Source organism: Ovis aries, chromosome 22 (genome assembly GCF_016772045.2).
Source record: "Ovis aries strain OAR_USU_Benz2616 breed Rambouillet chromosome 22, ARS-UI_Ramb_v3.0, whole genome shotgun sequence".
NCBI classification, from domain to species: domain Eukaryota; kingdom Metazoa; phylum Chordata; class Mammalia; order Artiodactyla; family Bovidae; genus Ovis; species Ovis aries.
Window position 1 is genome coordinate 20,871,706 of NC_056075.1, and position 23,095 is coordinate 20,894,800.

At 39.3% G+C, this 23,095-nt stretch overlaps 2 protein-coding genes and 1 long non-coding RNA gene across 5 annotated transcripts in view; 1 reads left to right on the top strand and 2 right to left on the bottom strand.

Moving 5' to 3' along the window:
* ERLIN1 (ER lipid raft associated 1) overlaps nucleotides 1-2,096 on the bottom strand; it is a 38,237-nt gene extending 36,141 nt beyond the window's left edge. Inside the window, exons 1-2 of the mRNA XM_012102776.4 lie at nucleotides 1,971-2,096; nucleotides 1,614-1,737 (exon numbers count right to left, since the gene is read on the bottom strand). Of these exons, the coding sequence (XP_011958166.1) occupies nucleotides 1,614-1,726 (113 nt within the window). The 5' untranslated portion in view covers nucleotides 1,727-1,737; nucleotides 1,971-2,096. The remainder of the gene's footprint in view (nucleotides 1-1,613; nucleotides 1,738-1,970) is intronic.
* A 54-nt stretch (nucleotides 2,097-2,150) lies between these two features.
* On the top strand, nucleotides 2,151-13,519 carry LOC114110324 (uncharacterized). Its single transcript, XR_003586620.3, has 3 exons — nucleotides 2,151-2,227; nucleotides 3,133-3,215; nucleotides 6,908-13,519. It is a non-coding gene; the product is annotated as an uncharacterized LOC114110324 (long non-coding RNA).
* The window catches only part of CHUK (component of inhibitor of nuclear factor kappa B kinase complex), a 40,769-nt gene continuing 22,490 nt past the window's right edge, over nucleotides 4,817-23,095 (bottom strand). For 2 of the 3 annotated variants that reach the window (XM_027960581.2, XM_060405121.1), the window contains exons 15-21: nucleotides 22,454-22,563; nucleotides 21,579-21,628; nucleotides 10,124-10,220; nucleotides 9,685-9,832; nucleotides 9,045-9,163; nucleotides 6,754-6,853; nucleotides 4,817-6,008 (exon numbers count right to left, since the gene is read on the bottom strand). In XM_027960581.2, the coding sequence (XP_027816382.1) occupies nucleotides 5,979-6,008; nucleotides 6,754-6,853; nucleotides 9,045-9,163; nucleotides 9,685-9,832; nucleotides 10,124-10,220; nucleotides 21,579-21,628; nucleotides 22,454-22,563 (654 nt within the window). In that variant the 3' untranslated portion in view covers nucleotides 4,817-5,978. The remainder of the gene's footprint in view (nucleotides 6,009-6,753; nucleotides 6,854-9,044; nucleotides 9,164-9,684; nucleotides 9,833-10,123; nucleotides 10,221-21,578; nucleotides 21,629-22,453; nucleotides 22,564-23,095) is intronic. The other variant, XM_027960582.2, reaches the window with a different exon arrangement.

Genomic DNA, 23,095 nt, shown 5'->3' on the forward strand with positions numbered 1-23,095 from the left:
AAACATAATACATTTAATCACTGGGCTGGAAAAAAAAAAAGAGATAACACAAACTTCCAAGTAAGGAGAAAATTTCTGATGCTCACGATTCTTTTACTCTACATAGAAAGCAATTACAATATTGGGGGCAATTAACATATACACAACACTATATATAAAATAGGTAAACAAGGACCTACTGTATAGTACAAGGAACTATATTCAGTATCTTGTAATAATCTATAACATAAAAGAATCTGAAAAATATATAAACATATATAAATCACTTTGCTAAACACTTAAAACACAACATTGCAAATTAACTATATTTCAAAAATTTTTTAAAAAATACTTGGACTATAAAGCCTCTATAAAATCAACAAAAAATTAGCATATAAAGATGAAGAATAAAGAGATAAAACTATAAATCAATGTTATAAGCATAGATGTGAATAGAAGTTCACCAAATTCTGAAATGTAAGAAACATGACACCATACTCTGGAAGTTATAAAAAGGAGGCAATTTGGAGGCAACAATAAAAATGAAATTCTGTTTTATATAGTGAATAGTAAATTCATAGAACTTAGCTTTCTATCTTGAAAATATAAACAGATTTGCAAAGAATTCATAACAAATAACTAAGAAAAGATTAATTGTTTTAGGTCCATCCCTAACTCTTTGAAACCCACACCTTGAAATGTTCTTTCTTTGCCTTTACTATCACTTTTTTCCATTATTCCAAAAAAATTTTTTTTCCAAAAATTTTTAAAATTTCAAATTCATTGAAAGAAAGTTATATGCTGAACTAGATGGAAATACAGACTAATCTGTCATTTTTAAAATGCCAGACTCCCACCCCTACTTGCTAAGACTATTCCTAAGACTCAAGGTGGATCTAAAAGTGGAAACATCAGTTTTAGGGGAGGATGGGCGGAAGCCAGCAAAAAGTTGAAGCTCTTTCAAATACACCACTTCAAATTTCTCCAAACTATCATCTGTCTACATAAAAAAAAAAAAAAAAAACTGGTGGAAACTACGTTGAAGGAACAGCTATTCATCTCAGCTAGAGAGCAACTAACAAACTTCACACCATTCCTTTCCACGTGAAAAGAAAGAGAAAGGTTGGGAGGATGTGTCTGTCACAATCCTGTGCTTGTCTCCCAAGGTCCAGGAATTTAACTGTAATGGTCTTCATGGCCTTACAAGCCCAAGCCAGATGCCATAATCTTTTAAAGAAAACAAAAAGCTAAGAAACCACCACAAACAGGACTCAAGTTTCTAAATAGCATCTACAGCTGCAAACAGAAAGTCAGTAAAGCTGTATGCAATTTAACAATGATTTATCCACCTCCTCAGCTACAGATGGAGTGACCACTGCCTTCCACCTTTCATTTTTTCCTACAAATAAGTGGGTTTACTATTAGGAACAACTGTAGGGAGTCTTAATCTCTGCACAGCACTGAAACTGTCCAGCTGTCTACAAAAGCCTGCCACCACCCCCAAACCCCCTAGGGATGCGACGAAAATCACCTTCTAGGACTAGAAAAAGTTCCCCGAGAACAATTTCCTAGACTCGAATAAAAGTCTCCCTCTCCCTGCTCTAGAACCTGAGCTGACTGCACGTGCTGCTCACCTGTAGTACACGGCCAGGTGTCCTTCCTCGATCTTGTGGATGGAGGCGTAGAGGAGGACCACCACCAGACCCACCACTCCAGCCACCAGAACTCGGGCTTGAGTCATATTCATCTTAATTCCTCCTGCATGCGGATGGAACGCAGCCCCAGCCCCTTGAGTGACAGGCCCACCACCTCTGGTTTCCACCTTCCCCCTCGCGACCCGGCGCCGTCCCGCAGGCCGAGCTGAGGAGTCCTATGCCCCCTTTTCCTCCTCGCCAACCCGCTCCGCCAGAGCTGGCCCGTGAGTCGACACGGCTCGGCCTGACAGCCCCCTCCCGACGACCACTCCTCCCCGCCCAGCAGAAGGCACTAACTGAGAAGGGAGCCAGCCGCAGACTCCGGACGGAGGCCGACCCCTCGGCCGGGCCTCACTAATCAGTGACGCATCGTCCCCGCCCGCACGTGGAGCCGCCACCAAGGCCGGGCCAACCGCCGCCAACAGCCGGCCCCGCCCACCCGCGGGGCAATGCGGCTGCGCGGACACGCACGCCGACGCCGCGCCCTGCGACTAGAGACGGGGAGCGAATGGGACAAAATTCTCCAAGCCGCCCGCCAAGAGATTCGCGCGAAGGTGCGTAGGGTCTTCTCTGTGTGCTTTTGGTTTCCTGCTCCGGAAGAAAAGGGAAGTGGGGTATTGGAAGTAAGCAAAGGGGCAGAGGAAAGAAGGCATCTGAGACATCCCTTAGTGGTCAGTTTGTCCTTGTGCAAAGACATCTATTAACGTGCTAGAATGCTGATCCAGTGAGGGCTTTATGAAGGCCATCCAAGCAGTAAGAACCGAATGAACTAATAAGCACGCAAACGTGGGTGTGTGTTGGGAGGGTCCTTCAGGAAGACTACGAACAGTGAGCGTTTGAACTTCCTTGAAGCCTCTGTGTTGGAAAGGAGTGGGATATTAGGCTAGGCCCTGATTTTGAAAGGCCCTAAAACAGTGCTTTTCTGCAGGGAGGGGAAATTGGATGGCTAGAGAATAAACCCGGAGAAAGCAATGGCACCCCACTCCAGTACTCTTGCCTGGAAAATCCCATGGATGGAGGAGCCTGGAAGGCTGCAGTCCATGGGGTCGCTGAGGGTCAGACACGGCTGAGCGACTTCACTTTCACTTTTCACTTTCATGCATTGGAGAAGGGAATGGCAACCCACTTCAGTGTTCTTGCCTGGAGAATCCCAGGGACGGGGGAGCCTGGTGGGCTGCCGTCTATGGGGTCGCACAGAGTTGGACACGACTGAAGCGACTTAGCAGCAGAGAATAAAGACATACTTTCTTTTCACTAAATACTTTTCTGCCCTTTTAAGTTATTCATTGTTATTTAGTCACTAAGTAGTGTCTGACTCTGCGACCCCATGGACTGGATGCCAGACTTCCCTGTCTTCACTATCCCCCGGAGCTTGCTCAAACTCTTATTCATTGAGTCTGATACTATCCAGCCATCTAATCCTCCGTCTCCCCCTTCTCCTACCCTCCATCTTTCCCAGCATCAGGGTCTTTTCCAATGAGCCAGTTCTTCACATCAGGTGGCCAAAGTATTGGAGCTTCACCTTCAGCATCAGTCCTTCCAGTAAGTATTCAGGGTTGATTTCCTTTAGGACTAGACTGGTTTGCTCTCCTTGTTGTCCAAGGGACTCTCAAGAGTGTCCTCCAGTACCGTAATTGAGAGCATCAGTTCTTTGATGCTCATCTTCATGGTCCAATTCTCACATTGGTACAAGACTACTGAAAAACCATAGCTTTGACTACATGGACCTTTGTCAGCAAAGTGATGTCTCTGCTTTTAGTGAAAGAGTAAAGATAGGAGTGAGATAGATGAATATAAGGGAAATTAGGGCAGCATATTAGAAGAGGTTGGGCATTAGTCACACAAGCTTTGAAAGACTAGCAGTGGGACCACAAATAGACTAAAGTTGGAGAGCTCTGTAATCTCTTAGGTAGGGAAGTATGAGAAAGCAGTGCTTCTGGGTCAGTAAGTCTACAGAATAGCTCGGAGTGGAGACAGGAGACAGGGAAGCCAAGTGGTTAGTAAACTGCAGGCCCAAAGTTTCAGTAGTTGTAACTGGTGGAAATGGAAAGAGGTAATAGAATCAATTCAAATCTTCATTAAAGCAAGCCCTCCCAAACAACTTTACCTTTTCCCTTCAATAAATGCACTTACCTGGATCATCCCTTTGACTTTTACACCTAAGAATATATGGGACCTTGTCTGTACTAGATAAATGTTTGTTGCAGAGCTTAGCTATTTTGACCTACAAAAAGCAAAACGAATGAAAAATAACTCGTTTACTTCTGTTTTCTGGATGAATTATTTTAGTTTTTCATAGTATTGCTTGAATGAAATAGATATAATCCACAATTGAAATTCAACTCTGAAAACTGTCAACAAATAACAAATAGAGTGGTCAACTCATGTATCAAAAGCATATCTGAGGTGATCTCACTGTAATAGGCTGTTCTGACTCATACCACTTGCCTATATCATACAGATCAGGCTCTCCTGAGGTGGTATCAGCCACAAACCATAAAAATAGTCCCACCCTATACCAGGTCTTTTATCAGTTATTATAATGATATTTAGAAAATGCTCATTTCAAAAAGCCTTTAACAATAATTTCATTCCAAATAAACACTCTTATTGTACTGCCTGTGTTAATTTTTCTGATCTTCCCATTTTGCTCAGTTTCTTCCAAGCAACAGGCACCCAATAAATGTTTACTGATTAAAACCTTCTAGAACTGGAAGAAGCAAGAGAGAGACAGCCAGTTTTAATGGCTGGTAGCCAGAATGTCCATATTCAGAGAAACAGTAGTAGCAGTTGACTAAAAAGTTAGGCGAAGACAATCCCAAGGTCTCAAACTGAGATGACTGGAAAAATGACACTATTAGCAAAAATGGGGATGGTGTAACTAAGACAGCAGTTTTTAGGACATGGTATAAGCATAGTTTTTAGAAACAGATAGTGATGACAGGCCATCTCAGGAGAAAAGACTATATTAAAGAAGCTACCCAATACTGCCTTTACCGTAAGTCTGTTTCATTCCTAAGTACACTAAAAGCCTGTTATGTTACTCTGTGCTCCAACTTTGCTTCATGGAACCTTCACATTTTCTCAAAGCATATTCAATTATTCTGCTACAGTCTGGTTTTAATGAATAGAGATTCAGAAAGTAATTTAAAAATTGTTTAATATACAAAGTGAAAAACTGTCTAGAATACAAAAGCATTTCACATTTTTAAAACAAGTAATACCTTCTAAATTATTTAATAGACAATAGATCCACAATCCTTTATCTGAAACCCTGTCTGCGGCCATACCATCTTGAAGGCAACCCAATCTAGTCTTGAAACCCTTGGGGACAGATGCTTCAGAATTATGAAATTTTCAGATTTTAGAAAGGTAATTCAGTGCATATACCATACTACATAAACCTCAGGCAGGGTCTGTGCCAGCACCCTTCCCCCTAATAATCAAATACAGTAATATTTCTGCAGCAAAAGAAAAGAATATTCACACTAAATGGGATAAGTAGACTCACTGTCAATTCTTGTTGGATGTGCAAGCAGATGAATTTTGTCATCAATTTTATGAAAAATCTTGTTTTCAAAGATTTTTGGATTTTGGAATTATAGATAAAGAATGCAGATCTTTATAAATTTGTATGACAAGACATGAAAGATTCCTGAAAAGACCCATTTTTACAAATGAAAACAGATAAGCTTTCAAATACATTATAAATTAACAGGTATCTTCTCTTTGATATTATTAAATGTACATCTTAAATACATATACATATAGCACACTTAACATTTGGAAGAATCAATTGGTATTAAAGGCACAAATGCACAATCCCTTTCATAGGAAAGGGATACAATCAAATGTACAGTAAAATGGAAAATGGGATTAAACTCTCTTATGAGGCTGGGAAGAGCACTGTTAAGTGCAACACAAGTACAACACAAGCAGTCTCTTCCACAGAAACATAGGCAAACACTTTTTACTTAGAATACATGTTGAGATTTTCTTCTCTGTATACATTATTTTGGCCTTATGCCCAAAAGTTAAATGTTGAAAGAATCAGTTAAATAAGTAATGTTTTACCAAGTTTGAAGACAAATGGATTTAAGTCCACCGACTCATAAAATTCTATCTGTTCAGAAGTTAAAATTACCCAGAATCAAAATATTATGCTGTAAAATCATGTGGAGTTTCTGATCATAGTCATTTCTTCCATTGACTGGTATTTGAAGAATGGCTTCATAGGAGAAAAACAAATGTCTAACATGTGCAGCAACAACTTCATAGGTTTCAGGAGAGTCACTAAGTGGCAAGTCATTCTGTTAACCAACTCCAATCAAGACTCTAAAACCAGGCATGAAAAAGTTACCATTAGATGTTGACTCTAAGCAGTAGGTATATGGGTGTTCATTTTTGCAAGTTTTCTGTTTATTTGGAGATTTTATAATCAAAAGTTGAAAAACCAAAAATACAAATAAGTTACAATTAAAGAGTCTAGTTTACCTTAATTTCTACTAACAAAAAAAAATTTTCAAAGAGTTTTCAGATATTTGAAGCAAATAATGAAAGAGGAATAAACAAAGAATTAATATCAAGACTAAACATAGTAAAAGTTAATTCAGTAAATATTTTATTGTAGTTTCGCCAAGTTTTAACAAATCAGTAATTCATAGCAATCAAATCTTCATAAAAACACTTCTGTTAATAACCATATTAACATTATTCATTTTGCACACAACAGTTACTATATTTGAAGTACAGTACAAATTATGCCCCATCTTACTGGGGAAAACTGACTGCAGAAGCAAAAAAGTACAGACCATTTGATTTCAGTGGTCACACTGCAAAGAAAGCTCACCAATCATTTAACTTGACCAAAAATGCTATTAAAGATTACTGATGGTATAATCCTAGTATATCCATGAGTAAGAGAAGATGGGGAGTTGAGGTTAAGCATTCCTCAAATGCTGTTTGCTCTGAGTTCTATTCCCCAACTGAATCCCAAACACCAGATAAGTCCAGCATGGAAAGTTAAGCCCTTTGCACCCAACACACTTAAAACACACATCCATATTCATATAAAACTTACCATCATACTGTTGCCCTGTTTTTCATTTGCTTCATGAATAATAGTGCTTAAATGGCCAAGACAGTTCAAATTTTCTTCTATCATTTGTGCTAAAGTCTCCCTGTCGAATGAAAGCAAAAGGGCATATGAATTTCCTCTACTTTCTGATTTTCAGGGTCAGGATGATACTGCTCTTGCTACAACACCACAACCCAGCAACCCAACACAGCTGATTCCTGTTGTCTTCAGTTTGCTCATCCCTCCCACCCAGAGGCAGAGTCCTGTTTGTTACTCCAGGCTGCTGCCTCTGCCCAGCTCTAATGATAAGGAGTCCACTATAACGCCAATCTGATTTTCCTCTGAAATATAAGTAGCACTTATATACAACTTTTCCCCCCTGAAAATGCTCACTCGGGGAAAAAGAGATCCTGTGGCACAGCCAGATGAAAGATCTCTTTTTGTTTCTGGAACATTTCCTTTTCCTTACAAGTAGTAAAAACATCAGCATGCTTACTTCTGAGACACAAATGTAGGGGAAGAGACAGAAAAGATAAGCTATCTTTTCTGCAAAGATTAGGGAAGGTGAAAAAAACTGTGGAAAATATAGATAACAGCAATGAAAAAGAAAAGCAAGCTGATTCCTGACGACAGCAGAAGAAAACTATGACGGGGAGCTGCAAAGAACAAAGAAGTATCCTTGGAAATTTGAAGACAATCCTGAATCTGATTTCTATCTTCTATACTTTCCTCTTCCATATGGCCTCCATCCTTACCTTTTACTAACCCTCAGTCCCTACCCCAGTAGAACCAATTCCAGGCCATGGAAGATGGTCACTGTTAGCTTAGAACTAAATTCTCATTCAGCTTATTCAACAGATAGAAAAATTGAGGTCAACAGTCCCCAGTCCTTGGTGGTTAAGTACCACAGGTATATTATTACTGAAACCAGTTTTCCTTTTGGAAAATATATTTTTAAATTCCTGGTGAATATATTTTTGCAAACAATCATAACCTCACACTGAAAATCACTTGTATAGAGGTAACATTTGCAACCATTTGCATTCTCTAATAAACCCAAGTGTCTCTAATGAAAGCAAAAAGATATTAAAGTTTATTTGTATCAATTCTGATTAATGAAATATTTCCTAAAGTCCATATAACTAATTATAGTCTATGCTCTAGCTGTGGATGTATTACATTGGGCCAAATGTATAATGACCCTAAAATATACCCTAGAACTTGCTTTCTTTAAGAAGATAGAATACCTGGTATCAGCTTGCCTTCCTGCCATGTGCTTTTCTCTTATAAAAGCAGAGTACAGAATGTGCAGCTCTGACCTCCTGAGCAGTGATGTTACACGGCTGCACCTCTGGAAAACTAGTTATGGGCAGAGCTTCCAGGAAATAAGCGATAATACACAAGCTAGCAAAGAGCCACTGGCTCTGGATATGGCACATCTCATGCTGAGAAAAATAACAGAAATGGATAGTCATTCAGCTTTTAGCAGAAGAGTAGGAATTAAAGGAAAGTATAGGACTTCAAACTTGAGTTGTTTCCAAAAACGATTTAAGGCACTGAAAAAAGTCTGAAGTTATAAAATGAGTACTGCTGCTAAGTCACTTCAGTCGTGTCTGACTCTGTGCGACCCCATAGACAGCGGCCCACCAGGCTCCCCTGTCCCTGGGATTCTCCAGGCAAGAACACTGGAGTGGGTTGCCATTTCCTTCTCCAATGCATGAAAGTGAAAAGTGAAAGTGAAGTCGCTCAGTCATGTCTGACTAGTAGCGACCCCATGGACTGCAGCCTACCAGGCTCCTCTGTCCATGGGATTTTCCAGGCAAGAGTACTGGAGTGGGGTGCCATTGCTTTCTCCAAAAATGAGTAAATTAAACTCAATTCCATTGGGGGGTGAAAGGCCCTAAAATGACAACTGCAAAAAGACAGCATAAATTCTTAGAGATAAATGATAAATTTAGGAATAAAGTATGGCTAAAATGTTTAATAAGTCAATAATAGAAAAAGAACTTAGAACTTGGATTGAGCTAAGAAGAAGTAACATTTGCTGAAGATTCACTTCCCAAGCATTTTATATATACTGTCTAGCTGAATTTTCATAGCATTTCCCATTTTACAGGTGAGGAAATGTGAACATTGAAACAGACAAGTTAACTGTGTGGGGTTATTACAAAGGGACAATCAGGATTCAATTCTGGTCTATAAGGCAGTGAAGACTACATCTTAACCACTTTACTGTCTTATTCCCACCACTGCTCTTGAGCACACAACTATCTATTGTAACAAAGTGAACCCACCCATCTTGAGGAGTTACCACGCATGACAGAGGATGTTCACGTTCTGCTGAAGTTGGGGGCAGCTGAGGGGTTACACCTTCTAGACTGGATCCTACAAGGGACCGAGCAGAACTCTGTGTCTGAAGGAAAAAAAAAAAATTACAGGCAAGCACCTTCATGCATTCATATTCCTAAGACACATTTCTATCACTACTTTTAGGCACAACCAGAGTATTTCTGTACAAAACTATCTCCACACCCTACTAATTATCCTGTCCTGGACCTCTTTCTTCACTGACTAAAATCAGATGTCCATCCTTCCATTCTACGTTAGTTGGAGAAAAAAACTCCAGTTGAACAAAGGGGTGGTTTTTCAATTAGCCAGGCACATCTATCCCCAAGTTTGGTTGGGTGACCACAGTGGTCTAGGGTTGGGAGGAGTATAAAAACAGGAAACTAGAAAGGAGAGAGAATGAAGGATGATCATGAAGTCCTACATCCGAATCACTAGTGAGACACCAAGCAAAGAATATGAGCATCAACCCAACATAAAATACATATGTCTTCAAGAGGACAGAAATCATGCTGATAAAAAACCCTTTTGTAGAGAATAACAGCAAATTAGTGTCATATTAAATAATTCATATTAAAAATTACTTACACATGCAATTTTAAGGAGATGCCATATTTCTTTCTGCCTCTTTCCCTGCATAAACATGACAGTATTGTCAGCTTCTTTGATGTTACTGAGGGCCATTTCCACCTTGGGCAGTAGATCAATAATCTTCTGCTTACAGCCCAACAACTTGCTGGAGAGGTAAAATCTGTGTCAGACACTTACATATTCCCCAAGACTGTACCCCATACTCCCAAACCCAGCTGGGGGAATGAGTCACAATCAGCACAGATTTAGTGACTGATCTGCAAAGCAGTGCACACAGAGAGGACACTAAATGCATGCAGCTGTGGCTAAGCTCTGCAGCATAGTGCCAGTACTTTCCCTGGGTCTGGTATATTTACCAGAAACGGGTATTACGTTTTAAAAGGAACCTGGCAAAAGTTCCCTGGCTTTTCAGTAGGAAATAAAACAAAATTTCTACCTCAGATGACCAAACAGCTCCTTGAGGACCCGGTCCTGACTCTGCACAGTATGCACAATGATTTTCACCATCTCCGTGCTGTCACTGTAGGAGTGATCTATAAAAGAACTCAGTCAGTAGGTATAACCTCTCTTCTGCATGAAACAAACCAGCCCTAAACAAAAAATTCCTAAAAATCTGAAATTAGTTTTAAATAATTAACATCTCCATTTAATTTCAAAACTAAATTGGTATAAAAAATTTTAAGATTATGTATCTGTAAATAATCATATAACTAAAAACAAAGTCTGTCTTTGTGTGTATGTAATGTATACATGAAAGTGAAAGTGTTAGTTGCTCAGTCCTGTCTGACTCTGCAACCCCATGGACCGTAGGCCGCCAGGATCATCTGTCCATGGATTTTCCAGGCAAGAACACTGGAGTGGGTAGCCATTCCCTTCTCCAGGGATCAAACTCAGATGTCCTGCATTACAGGCAGATTCTTTACCATCTGAGTCATCAGGGAAGCCCCAGGTGGCAAGAATACACAGAATGACTATACAAAAAAGGTCTTCATGACCCAGAAAACCATGATATATGGTCACTCACCTAGAACATCCTGGAGTGTGAAGTCAAATGGCCTTAGGAAGCATTACCAACAAGGCTAGTGGAGGTGATGGAATTCCAGCTGAGCTATTTAAAATCCTGAAAGATGCTGCTGCTAAAGTGCTGCATCAATATGCTAGCAAATTTGGAAAGCTCAGCAGTGGCTGCAGAACTGGAATAGGTCAGTTTTCATTCCAATCCCAAAGAAAGGCAATGCCTCACACTAATGTATAATTTTGCTCATTTCACATGTTAGCAAGGTAATACTCAAAATCCTTCAAGCTAGGCTTCAACAATACATGAACTGAGAACTTCCAGATATAAAAGTTGAATTTAGAAATGGCAGACAGAACCAGAGATCAAATGGCAATATCCACTCATTCACAGAAAAAGCAATTCCCCCCAAAAATCTGCTTCGTTGACTATGCTAAAGCCTTTGACTGTGTGGATCACAACTGTGGAAAATTCTTCAAGAAATGGGAATATCAGACCATTACCTGTCTCCAGGCCAAGAAGCAACAGTTAGAACCGGACATGGAACAATGGACTGGTTCCAAATTGGGAAAGGAGTCACGGCTGTATATTGTCACCCTGCTTATTTAAATTATATGGAGAGCACATCATACGAAATGCCAGGATGGATGACTCACAAGCTGGAATCAAGATTGCCAGGAGAAATATCAACAATCTCAAACATGCAGATGATGCCACTCTAATGACAAAGCAAAGAGGAATTAAAGAATTAGAGAGGATGAGGGCGAAAGAGGGAAGTGAAAAAGCTGACTTAAAACTCAATATTCAAAAAACTAAGATCATGGCATCCAGTACCATCACTTCATGGCAAATAGATGGAGAAACAATAGAAACAGCGACAGATTTTATTTTCATGGGCTCCAAAATCACTGTGGATGGTGACTGGACCCACGAAATTAAAAGATGCTTGCTCCTTGGAAGAAAAGCTATGACAAACCTAGACAAGAGTATTAAAAATCAGAGACATCACTTTTGCCAACAAAGGTCGATTACAGTCAAAGCTATGGTTTTTCCAGGAGTCATGTATGGATGTGAGAGTTAGACCACAAAGGCTGAGAGCTGAAGAATTGATGGTTTCGAATTGTAGTGCTAGAGAAGACTCTTGAGAATCCTTTGGACAGCAGGGAAATGAAACCAGGCAATCCTAAAGGAAATCAACCCTGAATATTCATTGGAAGGACTAATGTTGGAGCTCCAATACTTTGGTCATCTGACGCAAAGAACTGACTCATTGGAAAAGACCCTGATGCTGGGAAAGATTGAAGGCAGCAGAAAAAGGGCGACAGAGGATGAGATGGTTGGATGGCATCACCGACTCAATGGAGATGAGTTTGAGCAAAATCCGGGAGATAGTGAAAGACAGGAAAGCCTGGTGTGAGGCACTCCGTGGGGGTCACAAAGAGTCGGACAGGGCTTACAGACTGAACAACGACAATGTGTACATAGGTTTATCACTGTGTATTCAAAGACATTGCATCTTCTCTGTTTTGAGAAGAATTATCTTGGCTAATTCAAGCCCCAGACATATATGCAGCTTTCTGGACATGAGATCAATTTTTCTTAGATGACTAACATAATTTATTTAGAATAAGAACGACAATTCATCAAACTTTCACTGACTCAAAGGAGTTCCAGCTAGGTTGCTTGAAATTTCATGTTTATACATCTGTTTATACCCATGAAAGCACTGAAAAAAGCTGATCAACTTAAGCCAAATCTGATGCATAAAAGGACCTGCAGACATCCTGAATGTTCAGTTTGAGGGCAGTATGACATCTCAAAGTAAACTGGCAGCTGACAAAGATCCTCAAATGGGATGGTGGTCACAGTGAGTTCTACCATTACAGGAGATGCCAGCCACCTTTTTAAAAAAGCAAACCCAAATACTAGCATTAACTGTTATGTTTCAAAAAGTGGCTATTTAAGTTTTAAAAAATTGGAAGTTTGGTCATGGATCATGCTGGCATTTCCCCAGACAATAATTAATCTTGAATGTAAAAATAATATTATTATTATTATATGCTATTATCTACTTACAGTTTTCTCATTTTAATACTCACAGGAGTCCCAAGAAATGGCTACTGATGCTACCCACATTTTACTATGAAAGGAATATCAAAAGAGATTTTTGAAAAGTTGTGTCCTGTGTTAGCACTGTGAAGACCTCCTCAAGTACTCAGCTTTAGTCCCCACACATCTTTTTCTGTCTCTTCCTCAAAAACAACCAAAGACAGAGTCTCCCAAAAGGCTTCTCTCCAAACAGCACTTATTAGTAAATCCCACAGATCAAGCCCAACAGCTTTGCCACATAACTATAAGGCATATAGCTCTTTTAGATGGCCAACAACCTCAGAACTCTAACCTACTCCAACATGGGGAAAGCTGGCTTTCACCATTTGCAGCTGAACAAGAATCTCAAGTCATCTTTGAACTGGAAAAGGCACCAAAGACCATATACCTCAAGTGTGATTATATTAGCCCCAACAATAGACAAAACTTCTTGTCACAACTTGTTTGTCAGTTGAGCTGACTATCAGTTCTTTGGATAACTCTGGATAGCAAATTTATTTCTAGGCCCTGTGATATGCTGATACCTGTGACTACTGCAAAGATTTTGTAAGAATAACCCAAACAAATTTTATCAATGACTGTGGAAAGTTAATTTGACTGAGTCAATGGATGGAATTTTATATACCTTCATCTACAATATCTGATTCATTGGTCAGGAGATGGAGAGTAATGAATACTGATTAAAGGAAAAAAGTTATCCTTGCTCTATTTGAAATCTTAAATTTCAGTATTTTACTCTAACTTCTATCATTTTTTTGGTCATTATTTTCAACTTTTCTGTCCTCTAATTGTTAGCAACATCCTAACCCTAGATCAGTCTAACCACCTGCTCTATCAGTTTTCTGTATCCAAGCTACTAAACATTACCATCAAAACAATTATACTTTCATTCTTTCTGCTGTCCTAACTAATTCACAGGTTTTCACTTCTGCTCTGGATTCTTAATAAATGTCCTGGACCAGCAACATCTGCCACTGCACACACCAGCTTTCAAAAGCATACTCATTTAGCATACTCCTTAAATCTATGATGTCACATCTCTTCTGTCACAGTTAACCCAACATCTTACTTTGGGATAGGAGGCTGTAAAGCAGTAAGAGTTTCACCTTTCAGTCCCTATACCCACAGAAGTATCTATATCCACACACATCTCCCTCCCTAAGATAAGGAGCAACAAGCCCAACCCCTCCCACTATTCTCTGGAGTCAGCCCCTCAAAGTTGTTCAGAGACTTCCCTCTCCACAGGCTTTTGGCCCCAAGCGCATAGACAAGCTTAAGCCTTTCTTCTAAAAATTTACTTCCCTTCATTCTTCAACCTCTCTGAGCTGCTCATCTCTCTTCCTTCCTTAACAGCCAAGCTTCAGGAAACAATAGCTTAGATAACCAGGTTTCAAACTTACGGGTCTCAGGACACCTACACTCAAAAATCCTTAAGAACCCCAAAGTTTTTTAGGAATTAAACTGATAAATATAAAAATATTCATTTATTCATTAAAAATAACATAAATTCATTATCAAAACATTTTAATCCAAAATAACTATATTTTCCTCAAAAAATTTAGTGAGAGTATTGGCATTATTTTACATTTTTGCAAATCTTTTTAATAACCCCACCAACTTGTCAGAAAAGTATTTAAGTATTGAGAAGCTGACAAATTTTGGATGATGGACAGAAGTTTTCCTACATTCTAATTTTTTGCTTGAAACATGGAATTTTATCATTGACAACTAGTATTGTTTTTTTTTAATCCTTCAAGTGATAGTCATGCTCCATTAATTTTTAGAAAATATCTGCCACATACGCAAATCTGAAGAACCACAGTTTATCTGATGATCATTGTTCCAAGTAAAAATGGTGTTCTGTTAAATAGGCTGGTCCACAAGCAATGTCAACAACTGCTGATGTGGTTTTCCTTAGGACAACCGTCATACCTCAGCAGGGCTTCCCTCATAGCTCAGTTGGTAAAGAATCCACTTGCAATGCAGGAGACCCCGATTCGATTCCTGGGTCAGGGAGATGCCCTGGAGAAGGGATAGGCTACCCACTCCAGTATTCTTGGGCTTTCCTTGTGGCTCAGCTGGTGAAGAATCCGCCTGCAGTGTGCAAGACCTGTGTTTGATCCCTGGGTTAGGAAGATCCCCTGGGGAAGGGAAAGGCTACCCACTCCAGTGTTCTGGCCTGGAGAATTCCATGGACTGTAAAGTCCATGGGGTCACAAGCAGTCAGATACAACTGAGTGACTTTCACTTTCATACCTCAGCATGTAACAGAGCACTTTATGAGTACTTTCCATTTTGTCACAGAGAATATTAAAAAGACATATACCCAAGGGTTGAGATTTCTTTAGAATTTTTATTGCCTTATCAAGGACACTTTTAAATGAAACTGGCTTTTTTTTTTTAAACTATGAACCCACATTGGTGAAAATCAGTGACTACTAGCATACTTTGGTGCTAGTGCCTTCATTCACGCTAAGCAAGGTGCAAGCTGTTTACCCATCAATGTTTTTGCAGCATCACTGAAAATGTCAACACAGTACAAGAGGCAAATAACATTCTAGCATTGTGAAAACAGTTTTGACTTCACTGACTCCTCTTAAAAGGATCCTTTGCAGATCCTCAGGGGTTCATGAGCTACACTTTTGAGAACTGCTGATCTAGACTGACTTCTCCATTTCCTCCTATCCCACTCCGTCTTCAGCCCACTACAATCTAGTTCTGTTCCCAAAAGGCCATTCTTTTACCAAGATCACCAATCATGTCCAAATAACCAAGTCCAATGGACATTTTCATTATCATTTTTATTACCTACATCTCTAGCATTTCACCCTGATCATGTTCTTCTTGAAACTCTCTGTCCTATTCCCATCGTATCATTCCTGCTACACATTCAAGTCATTCCTCTATCTTTTTGTACACTCTTCTGCTTCTAGCCATTTCTTGAATGTTGGTATTCTCTAGGTCCATCCTTGGTTTTCTTATTCAACATATTTATACAAGATGATCGCTTTATTCCTATGGCTAATTACTCTCAAACCAGCTAAATATCTAGTCTGGACTTCTCCACTAAATCCACATGTTCAATACATTCATACATATGTACGTACAATACACATGTATGTATGTATATATATGTGTGTTTATATATACATACACACATATATACTATTGCCCATCTTATTTAAATGTTCCACTGACACCTTAACATCAACATGTACAAAAATGAACCCACATTCTTTTCCCATTAAGCCTGTCATCTTTCCTATACTTCCTATCATGGTGAGTGGTCCTCACCCACTAGAACTGGGTGCTAAGAGCATCTAATTGCTCTAGCCAGAAACTTGGCAGGCATCCATGACCCTCTAGGCCATCTCCTTCCACCCATATACAATCCATTACCCAATATTATCAGTTCTACTTCCTAAATACCTCTCTTGCCTTTATCTTCCTTTTCTTCACTGGCACTCCCCACTGCCACAGTTCAGGCTCTCTGCTTTAGTTCATGTCCTACCTTATCCTGTGCCACAATTACTCAACAACCTCATAACTGATGAATGTCTCTAACCCAGCCACACTTTAATCCATTATCCACAATGTTACCAATGCAGTATTTCTAAAATGCTAATCTGATCATGCCATTCTCCTGATTATATCTTTTTAGGGTTTCTCTTTGCCATCATGATGAAATCCAAAACTGTTACTGTGACGTGCCAGATCCTTTGTGATCCAGTCACATTTCTCCTTCTGATACTCTATAATCCAGTCACAATACATTTCCTCAAACACACTAACTGCTACATGTATGTGTCTTTATCTATTATACTTGCATATATAAGAATATATATACTCTTTCATATATACCTTCTTTCACCAAGCTACTGCTACTTATCCTTTAAGGCTCATCTCAGATGTCATCTCCTGCAGGAAACCTCCTCTAACCAACCATGACTAACCAATCAGGGTTAGATGCCTATTGTATATATATCTCATACATGTTTGTGGAAATTAACTGAACAAATTCCACTACAATAAAAACTAATGTAGAGGAGATTGTGTTATTTGTTACATACTATTTAAGATTTGCATGTGTTTGTAATTTTAAGGTGTAAAAGTTACAGTTTTGTTTATTTGTTTACAATTTCAGTATCTAACATATCAGGGCACAGAAGTCACCTTTTACTTCTTCCCTAATCCTTCAAAACAGATCAGTTTTTAACTGAAGGATAATATCTTGCACATACATAATACTCTATAGTTTTCAAGCACTTTCACAAACATCCTGTCATATATAATGCCATATATAGTCACTGAGTTAGGAAAGTTAGATTCCTACCCCATTTTGCAGAAGAGGGAAATGAGATACCAGGAAAAAAAGTTATTTGCTCAATAAAGTGCCCAATTTAGAATTAAAGCCTTCTAATTCTCAATCCAGGTGCTTCCCTGGTGGCTGAGCTGTAAAGAATTCTCCAGTAATGCAGGAGACTTAGGAGACATGGGTTCAGTCCCTGGGTTGGAAGATCCCCTGGAAGAGGAAATGGAAACCCAGTCCAGTATTCATTCTGGAAAAATCCCATGAACCAAAGGATCATGGTGGGCTATAGTCTGTGGGGTCAAAAAGAGTTGGACACGACTGAACATGCATGCAATCCTCAATCCAGTGCACTTACCATGAGAACATGCTCTGTATTCAGCAGATGTTCAACAGAAATGAACAGTTTTGTCATGAAATAAGCAACCAGTGACCAGGTGCAGAGGAAGGCATTATCTTCAAAGTATACTGTTTTGGCCTAGCATATGGGCATCCCTCTGACGATTCCACATCTGAACCCACAGCCTCAAATTATTTCCAATCTCTTTAACTTTAAGCAGCATTTCTTTCTTTTTTTTTTTTACTTTACATCTTTCCACACATTTTCTTGCTTCCTCTTTTCCTTATTCTGAGTTCCTTTTTTCTCTTTCATTCCTTCCTTTCACTTTCCTTTAAAATTTTCTCTATTTCAAAATAAACAACTGGGACCTAATTAAACTTAAAAGCTTTTGCACAGCAAAAAACATAAACTATAAACATAAACGAGGTGAAACTATAAACAAGGTGAAAAGACAACCCTCAGAATGGGAAAAAGTAATAGCAAATGAAACAACTGACGAAAGACTAATTTCAAAAATATATAGGCAGCTCATACAAATCAATACTAGAACCTAATCAAAAAATGGGCAAAAGACCTAAAGAGGCATTTCTCCAAAGAAGACATATAGATGGCTAATAAACACATGAAAAGATGCTCAACATCTCTCATTATTCAGTTCAGTTGCTCAGTCGTGTCCGACTCTGTGACCATATGAATCGCAGCACACGAGGCCTCCCTGTCCATCACCAACTCCCGGAGTTCACTCAAACTCATGTCCATCGAGTTGGTGATGCCATCCAGCCATCTCATCCTCTGTCGTCCCCTTCTCCTCCTGCCCCCAATCCCTCCCAGCATCAGAGTCTTTTCCAACGAGTCAACTCTTCGCATGAGGTGGCCAAAGTACTGGAGTTTCAGCTTTAGCATCAGTCCTTCCAATGAACACCCAGGACTGATCTCCTTTAGGATGGACTGGTTGAATCTCCTTGCGGTCAAAGGGACTCTCTCAAGAGTCTTCTCCAACACCACAGTTCAAAAGCATCAATACTTTGGCGCTCAGCTTTCTTCACAGTCCAACTCTCACATCCATACATGACCACTGGAAAAATCATAGCCTTGACTAGATGGACCTTTGTTGGCAAAGTAATATCTCTGCTTTTCAATATGCTATCTAGGTTGGTCATAATTCTTCTTCCAAGGAGTAAGCATCTTTTAATTTCATTGCTGCAATCACCATCTGCAGTGATTTTGGAGCCCAGAAAAATAAAGTCTGACACTGTTTCCCCATCTATTTCCCATGAAGTGATGGAACCAGATGCCATGATCTTTGTTTTCTGAATGTTGAGCTTTAAGCCAACTTTTTCACTCTCCTCTTTCACTTTCATCAAGAGGATTTTAAGTTCCTCTTCACTTTCTGCCATAAGGGGACTTTTCATTATAGGGGACTGAAATACAAAAGTAGGAAGTCAAGAAACACCTGGAGTAACAGGCAAGTTTGGCCTTGGAGTATGGAATGAAGCAGGGCAAAGGCTAATAGAGTTTTGCCAAGAGCACGCATTCGTCATAGCAAACACTCTCTTCCAACAACACAAGAGAAGACTCTACACATGGACATCACCAGATGGTCAACACCGAAATCAGATTGACTATATTCTTTGCACCCAAAGCTGGAGAAGTTCTATACAGTCAGCAAAAACAAGACCGGGAGCTGACTGTGGCTCAGATCATGAACTCCTTATTGCCAAATTCAGACTTAAATTGAAATATCGCTCATTATTAGGGAAATGCAAATCAAAACTTCAATGAGATATCACCTTACTCTGGTCAGAATGGCCATCATCAAAAAATTGAGAAACAATAAATGCTGGAGAGGGTATGGAGAAAAGGGAACCCCCTTGCACTGCTGGTGGGAATGCAAATTGATACTGCTACCATGGAGAACAGTATGGAGATTCCTTATAAAACGAGGAGTAAAACCACCATATGACCCAGCAATTCCACTACTAGGCATGTACCCTGAGGAAATCAAAATGAAAAGGACATATGTAACCCATGTTCACTGCAGCTATTTATAATAGCTAGGACATGGAAGCAACCCAACATCCATTGACAGATGAATGGATAAAGAAGCTGTGGTGTATATACACAATGGAATATTACTCAGCCATAAAAAGGAACACATTTGAGTCAGTCCCAATGAGGTAGATGAACCTAGAGCCCATTATACAGAGTGAATTAAGTCAGAAAGAGAAAACAATTAACATACACTAACACATATATCTACTTCTGCTTTACTGACTATGCTAAAGCCTTTGACTGTGTGGATCACACAAACTGTGGAAAATTCTTTAAGATGGGAATACTAGACCACCTGACCTGCCTCTTGAGAAATCTGTATGCAGGTCAAGAAGCAACAGTTAGAACTGGATACAGAACAGACTGGTTCAAAACTGGGAAAGGAGTACATAACGGCTGTATATTGTCACCCTACTTATTTAACTTATGTGCAGAGTACATCATAAGAAATGCTAGAATTAAGACTGCCAGGAGAAATATCAATAACCTCAGATATACAGATGACACCACCCTTATGGCAGAAAGTGAAGAAGAACTAAAGAACCTCTTGATGAAAGTGAAAGAGGAGAGTGAAAAAGTTGGCTTAAAACTCAACATTCAGGAAATTAAGATCATGGCATCTGGTCCCACCACTTCATGGCAAATAGATGGGGAAACAATGGAAACAGTGACAGACTTTATTTTGGGGGGCTCCAAAGTCACTGCAGATGGTGACTGCAGCCATATTAAAAGATGCTTGCTCCCTGGAAGAAAAGTTATGACCAACCTAGACAGCTTATTAAAAAGCAGAGACATTATGTCAACAAAGGTCCATCTAGTCAAAGCTCTGGTTTTTCCAGTAGTCATGTACAGATGTGAGAGTTGGACTATAAAGAAGGCTGAGCACCAAAGAATTGATGCTTTTGAACTGTGGTGCTGGAGAAGATGAGATCCAACCAGTCTATCCTAAAGGAAATCAGTTCTGAATATTCATTGGAAGGACTGATGCTGAAGCTGAAACTCTAATACTTTGGCCACCTGATGTGAAGAGCTGACTCATCTGAAAAGACCCTGATGCTGGGAAAGATCGAAGGCACAAGGAGAAGGGGACGACAGAGGATGAGATGGTGGGATGGCATCACCAACTCAATGGACCTGAGTCTGAGTAAACTCTAGGAGTTGGTGATGGACAGGGAGGCCTGGCGTGCTGCAGTCCATGTTGCACAGAGTCAGACATGACTGAGCAACTGAACTGAAATGAACACATATATATGGAATATAGAAAGATGGTACTACAAAACCTATTTGCAAAGCAGCAATGGAGACACAGACATTATGAACAGACTTATGGACATGGCTAGGGTGGCAGGGGGGATGCGGAGAAGGAGTGGGTGGAGGGTATGGAGAGAGTAACATGGAAATATACATTACCATATGTAAAATAGATAACCAATGGGAATTTGCTGTATGACTCAGGAACTCAAACCAAAGCTCAGTAACAACCTAGAGAGGTTGGATGGGGAGGGAGGTGGGAGGGATGTTCAAGTGGGAGGGGACATGGGTAAGCCTATGGCTGTTTCATTTTAATGTCTGGTAGAAACCAATGCAATACTGTAAAGCAATTATCCTTCAATTAAAAATAAATATATTAAAAACTTTTCTATTTCAAACTTTATTACTTTGCCTTCCTAATTTCTTAAATTCTCACAGACTTAAATGCTGTTGTACTATAAACATCTCAATGTGAAGCTGAAGTGTTAGTCGCTCAATCATGTCTGACTCTTTGCCACCCCATGGACTGTAGCCTGCCAGGTTCCTCTGTCCATGGAATTCTCCAGGCAAGAATACTAGAGTAGTTTGCCATTCCCTTCTCCAGGGGAACTTCGTGACCCAGGGACTGAACCCAGGTCTCCTGCATTGCAAGCAGATTCTTTACCAACTGAGCCACTAGGGAAGCCCCTAAACATCTCAATGGCAATACCAAAACTGGAATTGATTCTGCAGCTTGCTTAAAATCCAGTTTCACAGATTTGTTAAGCTAGTGATGGTTTCCTAAAACACCTTTGTGTACTGTGAAAGTGTCTTACCTGAAGGTCTGTGCTTTAACTGCTTATATAGATCAATTGCACGCTGTTCCCTATGAAAGAGAAAACATGTTCTAAACATGAAGATAGTTTAACGACTTTTTATTTCCAACTTGAAATGAACAATATTATTTGAATAGAGTAACGACCCTATTTTCAAGTAATTATATATTGCCAACGAATATTTTACAGGGTGTTTCGCTGGGTAATAAGCAAGATCTTAAGATGCAAAGTTTAATATACTAAGTATCTGCTCTGATCTACCATCACTTATATAGTATCTCTGCACCAGAAACACTTAAATGGGAAAAAAATTATGTCCTGTGATTAAAGAAAAAAAAATCTGAAGTTTCTAATCCAAACACTTAGGACGTTAACCTTATTTAGGGAATTTAATAAATGATACCTTCCTTAAACCAGAAGTGTGGTAAGTAGGGAAATAGTTTGAACTTAAAATACTTGAAAAATTAGTAACACTCACATGAAAAGATGCTTCGGTTTAAAAAGCAAAGGTCATGGAAAAGAATTTGAAAAAGAATAGGTGTATATATATATATATATATATATATATATATATATGGGTGAGTCCCTTTGCTATATACTTGAAACTAATCACAACACTGTTAATCAACTATAATATAACCCCAATATAAAATAAAAAGTTTTTTTAAAATAAATAGTAAACATCAACCCAAAGAGTTATTGCCAAAATTTCCTGTGATTAGGAAAAAACTTCCTTTTTAAATATGATGCCAATGTATTTGTGGAAAGAAAACTATAGAAAAGAACCACATATAATCTTCCAGAAATACAATGAAAGAATAATCTGCTACCAAAAATTACAGACACCAACACTAACAACATGACTTCACCCTTACAGAGATTCCATCAAGTCTCCCTGACGTCGTCCGTAGGGGCTCTTCTGTAGCTCCATGATTTCAGTGTGCAGGGACATGATTTGATCCTCCAGGTATCCAATGACACCCACCTAAAATATGATGAAACACAAAAGAAATGACAGGCTCACCACCACACAATATGAGGAACTCAGAGAATAACTTCTTACAGTAACAGAACAAAGTGATTTAATGTAAAACACTGATTTTGTTCAAGTCTGTTTGTCTCTCAGATTATGGCATGTAACTTTCATATGAGAACCAACTTATTTCAGGCTTCTCTCCTGACAACAGTAGACTACTAGCATTTTCTTTCTCCTCCTGAGAAGGAAAAAGACAGAAGTGTCACTAATAAGTAAAAGTGACTATCAATACCACTGCATCTTGGTTCTACAATTTTCAGTGTCTCTTGTTCCCAACTTGAATAAGGATGCAGAAAGATAAAGACACTGGATTTCCCAACCCAGGATACCAACTGCCACACTCATTCCTCAGGAAGTGCTGGCATCAAGGAGAGCAACAATTTAACGGGACCACAGACAGATGTACCAGGTAAAGAAGGAATCTGCCACCTATAGTGTGACCATAAAAAATTTATTGTCCAAACCAGCAAAATTTTGAGAG